The sequence below is a fragment of the Carassius gibelio genome, chromosome A19, assembly GCF_023724105.1.
Source record: "Carassius gibelio isolate Cgi1373 ecotype wild population from Czech Republic chromosome A19, carGib1.2-hapl.c, whole genome shotgun sequence".
NCBI lineage: Eukaryota > Metazoa > Chordata > Actinopteri > Cypriniformes > Cyprinidae > Carassius > Carassius gibelio.
In genome coordinates, this window is record NC_068389.1 from 29,151,195 (window position 1) to 29,157,755 (window position 6,561).

A 6,561-nucleotide genomic window follows, 5' to 3' on the forward strand; every position below is an offset into this window, starting at 1 on the left:
AAATCTACAGATCAGATCTGGTTCAAGACACATCGCACTAATACAGCTAGACTCTCGAATAACAGACCGACGTTTCCCAAACCCTTCATACGATGATCAGAGCGCTCTAAAGATCATTAGGAGCACGGCCAGGAATGTTTGCAGATATTTCCCAGCAGTCTTGGGAAAAATAGCTGTTAGATGCAATTTCTTGTGTAACACATTACATAAGTTATGTAATCAGATTACTTTGTGTTATATATTTCAAGTAACTAGTAAAGTAAAGCATTACTTTTTAATTTACAAGAAAATTTCTGAGTTGCTTTTTAAAAAAAGTAACACCAGTTACTTTGTTTTCCCGTTTATTGACTGAGGAGTCTCCTGTCCCCATACTGGGAGAAATCGGAAGTACAGAGGCGTTGTGTGAACATGATGTAGTTCTAGATTAAATGTAAATGTGCATTGATTCATCACACTCGCAACAAAACAGATTTAGTATTCATCAAAATGAATGAAAACAGTGAAATGTCCCTTATGAAACAAAAATATATTGCAGTATATTGGAAAATATCATGTAATATATTAGGCATATATTCTTATATATATTTATTTTTTCCAATATATTGCAATATATTGAAAGCGGCAATCATTTGTATATTTTGCAATATATTATATAATATATGTATCATTAATATATTATTAAATGTATTCAAATATATAATATATTAGAAAATAAAAAGGGAAAATAATATATTACAATATATGACAATATATTTTAAGAACACAAATGTATCTAATCCCATTTTATTAACTAATGTGTTTGTTATAAATATAACTACTTATATTAAAAACAATCAAGCCCTGCTTATATTTAAAAAGTAACGCAAAAGTAACGCAACAGTAGAGTAACACATTACTTTCCATAAAAAGTTAATAAGTAATGTAATTAGTTACTTTTTTACTAAACCATCACTAACCCTCCAATTTCTCATTCTGAATCTACATACTATCCGTTTGGACCCCAAGAATCGTTAATTTATGAAAATTAGTAATTTTGCAACTAAAACAACATCTGATTAGATATTTCTTATTAATGAGTGAAAGTATTTATTAATTAAAAAATTAAATTCTTTGAAATTTACACATGAACCACACCAAACAAACTATGATTTTTTCAATATTGCTGAGAAATTTTATTTGAATATATCGTTTTATGAAATTTCTTTAATGAATTACCAGCATTAACTCCATTGGAATGAATGGAATTTTATGAAATTCCTTTGGATTTATAAGTATAACATTTATGAAACCTACATATTTATCTCTAACAGAACAACATAAATATTAAATATTTTGCCAAACAAAATCAGTTAATTTTAGGGGCATAAACTTAAACTTTAAACTTTAAATCTTAATGCATCTAAGAACTACACTTTGTTTGTTTTTATGAATTTGTAAGCTTCTCATCTAGGTCAAAACGGAAAGAGGATTAAATAAATATATTAACACAAACTCAAGCTTTGGGATGAATGGCGGCGGTGGGGCGGGTCTTCAGACTCAGGAGCTCAGCGATTGGACGCTTGCTGTCTTGAAAAAAGTCCAGTCCACTGATCCACTCCACATCTCTTACTCGTGATTGGTGCATCCACAGGAGAGGCTCCGCCCACTGAGACTCCGGCTGATCGTCCTGCACACAAACACGTAAACAGTTTCTCATGTGTCTGTCACATAAAACTTCATTGTTTCATTAATTAAGCTTCCATTTACAGGAAGCGTCATTCATGCCACACATTCAAGTCTGAAACAAAATACAGAAGCAGCTGAAACCAGAACAATGAGCGATGACCAATCTCTTTGTTCTGTTTGCCAGCATCATGGGACGCACCTGTGCCTTTGTCGCAATCATGTCGAGTCATATTTACCTGTATTTGTGTTGTATTTCACATTTCAAAGCAGCTTAATGGAAATCATGACGTTAACTTAGCATTGATTTCGAAGTGATATTGACGATTATGAAATCTATGCTTATGAGAAGATTTGGTTTTAATCTAAAACATTTTTATCAAATGTATTTTTATTTGCATAAATTAAATGGCAAAGATAATACTTTTACAGCGTTTTTTTTTGTTTATTCAGTGTTTTCAAAATTTTCCCCACATTTACTTTTTACTCAATGTATACATTTAAATATATAAAATCAGTTCGTTTTACACTTTAATCATTGAAACTGAAAATTTTTATAAAAAATAATTTTTAATATATAGAAATCTATTAAGATTATTATTTTTATTTAATAAAAGGTTATCAAATAAATTAAATACAATATGAATTATCTGTATACTATATATCAATTATTAGTAAAAAAAAATACAAAATAAAAATGAATCAAAATATCAATGAATTGTAAAATGTGTATCTTTTAAATTAATATGTATAAATAAAACAGAGGTTATTAGTTTTACAGCTTAACATAAATGAATAATATTTACCACTTAATATAACTGAATATTACATTGTTTTATTGAATAAAAAATGGATGGATTGTCTATAATAGGGCTGGGATAAATGATTATTTTTAAACGATTAATCTAGCGATTATTTTTTCGATGCATCGATTAATCTAACGATTAAGTTTTTCCAGACCGATTCGATTTCGATTATCTCCCCATTAATTGACTACTAACAATTTATACACGTTGATTTACATATCTGAATGAAAAAAACATGAATTCCTTAACATTGCAATATATGTTTATTGCTCTTAAAATTACAAAATAAAAGACTGACTAAGAATGCATTACTTTGCACTTGTTTAGAGATAGCATTCAATAAAACCTTGAAGCCTTGAAAACACATAGCTTACTGAAACAAGCTTACTGAACACATAGGGCCTAGCTTACTGAAAAAAAGTTCTTCTTTCAGATGAAAATAACAACAACTTGATGTCTAGCATTCAATAAAAAGTCACCCAAAATACTTGTTTAGAGCAATTGAAAGAATACAGTAACCAATGTAAACTTGAGGTCTTTAAGCTAATACAGAGAGTGCTTTTCCAAAAAAAAAAATATATAAACAGTGGGAGCCAGCAGCCTGTCATGGAGAAAAAAAACATAAGGTAAATGTTCGGCGCACATAAGGTAAATGTTTTGCAAACGTTTTTTAGAGAAATAAAAACAGGTCGACGAATCGATGCGCATATTTTGTGTCAACTTATTTTTTGCGTCGACGTCATCGATGACCTCGATGCGTTGTCCCAGCCCTAGTCTATAATAAATATAATCAATAAATTGTACAATTTATATAAATTAAATTAATATGCATATATAAAACAGAGTAGATGCTAGTTTTACAGCTCAATGTGACGACATTGATATATATATCATATGGATCAGTGAGACTTATAATGTGATAATGTGTCTTCTGCTCATCAAGGCTGCATTTATTTGATCAAAAATACAGGAAAAATCTGTAATCTTGCATAATGTTATTACAATATTAAATAATGGTTTCTATTTTAATATTTTTTTAAATATAATTTATTTCTGTGATGCACAGCTGAATTTCCATCATCATTACTCCAGTAAAAAGTGTCACATGATCCTTCAGAAGTCATTCTAATATGATGATTTATTATTAGAATTATCAACAGCTGTGCTGACAAATACTTTTTTTGGAACCTGTGATACTTTTTTTTTCAAGATTATTTGATGAATAAAACATTTAAAAAAAAACAGCATTTTTTCCAGATATAAATCATTTCTAAAATATACATCTTTGCTCTCACTTTTTAACAATTTAACACATCCTTGCTGAATAAAAGTTTTAATTTTTTATTCAGCAAACTAATAAAAACTGACCCCAACCTTTTGAATAGCAGTGTATATTGTTAGAAAATATTTATATTTTAAATAAATGCTCTTCTTTTTGACTTTTTATTCATCAAATGATCCTGAAAATGAAGTATAACTGGTTCAATAAAAATATGAAGCAGCACAACAGTTTCAGCACTGATAATAAATCATCATATTAGAATGATTTCTGAAGATCATGTGACAAATGAAAATAGAAAAACTTTTGACCGGTAGTGTGTGTGTGTATGTATATATGTATTTGTAAATGTCACATGACATCAGAGAACGTTTGACCGATGATGTGACAGCAGTCATGGTTTCAGATATGTGTGACAGTGACACGAAGCACTGCAGGAACAGGAAGTGAGAGTGTGACACTCACAGCGCAGCTCTCCATGTTGTCGCTCCTGTGTGGAAGCAGGAAGGAAACCGTCTGAAGTTCAGCAGAACACTCGTTCACCATCTGTGTGTCATTCTTACAGCTGGTCAGGACCACAAAATAATGAGTGGGAACAGGAATAGATGAGCCTGCAACGAACCTGAAAATTACAAAATAAAAATTAGAAAGTAAATTCTTTAATTTATTTTAACGCCTGTACATCACACGATTATTATTGTAAACTGAAACTATTAAAAATTTTTGTTAACTGAAATAAAGCTAGGATATATATTGTATTATTATTATCATAACAGAATATAGAAAATTGGTTATATATCAAAGTTACAAACATTTCAATATAATAACACGATAATGTAAAAATCAAAGCTAAATTAAAACATTTATTTAAAAAAAAAACTATAATATAAATATAATAATATCTATAAATATATATATTTATAGATAAAACAGGAATTCGGGAATACGTACTCCTGGATCTGCTCTGGAGAGTCAAAGTGTCCATCAAAGTTGTAGTCATACACTGGGCCGGTAACCACGTTAATACCGTTATACTGAAATGCGTATTTGATCAGCAGAACCTCCTGAAAATACTGCCAGAGTCCTGCACAAACACACACGATCAGTGACCAAATCCAGACCAAAACATCATATAAACACTCACAATTCAGATGCTCCTGACTCAAAGGTTAACGGCTCAAACACTTATGATTCAGACACTCAAGAGTCAAACACTCATGATTCATATACCACATATAAAACTCACAACTAACTCATGATTCAAACACTCACTACTCAAAAACTCACGATTCATTTACCACATATAAAAACTCACGATTAAAAAAACTCACGTTTCAAACACTCACGATTCAAAAACTCACGATTCATATACCTCATATAAAACCCAACTAACTCACGATTCAAACACTTACTACTCAAAAACTCACGATTCATATACCACATATAAAACTCACAACTAACTCACGATTCAAACACTCACGACTCAAAAACTCATGATTCATAAACCACATATAAAACCTCACGATTCAAACACTCACGATTCTAACACTCACTACTCAAAAACTCAGGATTCATATACCACATATTAGGGCTGTCACTTTTAGTTCGAAAATCGATTGCACAATCGTTTGGACTAACCAAAAAAACTTTCAATTATAAATTTCAATATGCCTAAGTGTCAGTTACGTTCAATAAAAAAAAACACACATGTCCTGTTTCTCAGGTCCATTTAAAGTTTCATTTTTTTGAACAGTTGTTTGAAATGGATTGAATCATTATTAAAATAATCTTGGAGATTTTTGAATTGCCTGAATCATAAATGCAGCCGGATTGAAGCCTGTAGTGATGTTTTTCTTTTGTTATGGCAGTTGTCCCCTCTGTATATATATTATTTTTGAGAATGTTGCACTTCTGTTGCTGTTTGTTATTCTGCATTTCATGCCAATAAATAAGAAATATTGCTGACTTTTGCGTTTCAAGCACTCTCTTTACGTTCGTCCGTTATTTGACGTTGAAATAGGAAACGTCTTTTTTTTTTGACATGGAAAATCGATTTCACAATCCATTCAACGAACACTTATGTCTTAAAAATCGAAAATGATGTTTTCACAAAAGTGACCGCCCTACCACATATAAACCTCACAACTAACTCAGGATTCAAACACTCACAACTCAAAAACTCACGATTAATATACCACATATAAAAACTCAACGTTTCTCAGATTCTTCAAAATAACTTCTTATTTTCAACAGAAGAAGAAACTTATTAAGGTTAAGGTTAGTAAATGATGACACAATTTTCATTTTTGAGTTAACTATTTCTCTAATGTTAATACAATAAAACACAAAGAGAAAAATAACTCACTGCTCTTGACTGAAGAACGTTAATACAGTAGCTTAGGTTCAGAATAAATAAAATTTTTTTGAAATTTTCAATAACTTCATATCTTTTTGCACCAAATAGTATCGATAAGTATCGGTATCGGAAAGAAGTATCTGTATCGATAAAATGTAAATGATACCCATCCCTATTCAAGACTCAAATGCTCACGATTCATATACCACATATAAAAACTCATGACTCAAAGATTCACAACTCAAACATTCACAATTCAAACACCATATTTAAACTCACAATTAAAACACTCACGATCCAAACAAACACTTACAATGAATAAACTCACAACTCAAACACTCACTCTTGAACTGTGGGAAGACGGGGACCGTGTTTCCAAGTGTCAGAGCGTCAAACTGATCTTCAGACGTGCCGTTCAGATCTGACAACAAAAACACATTAAACACACACAACTTTAC

General features: G+C 30.6%; 1 protein-coding gene across 1 annotated transcript in view; it reads right to left on the reverse strand.

The window, feature by feature from the left end:
• Window positions 1-327: 327 nt before the first annotated feature.
• Window positions 328-6,561, reverse strand: part of LOC127935106 (venom phosphodiesterase CdcPDE) — a 27,151-nt gene continuing 20,917 nt past the window's right edge. Inside the window, exons 22-25 of the mRNA XM_052532713.1 lie at window positions 6,447-6,524; window positions 4,699-4,831; window positions 4,213-4,369; window positions 328-1,666 (exon numbers count right to left, since the gene is read on the reverse strand). Of these exons, the coding sequence (XP_052388673.1) occupies window positions 1,493-1,666; window positions 4,213-4,369; window positions 4,699-4,831; window positions 6,447-6,524 (542 nt within the window). The 3' untranslated portion in view covers window positions 328-1,492. The remainder of the gene's footprint in view (window positions 1,667-4,212; window positions 4,370-4,698; window positions 4,832-6,446; window positions 6,525-6,561) is intronic.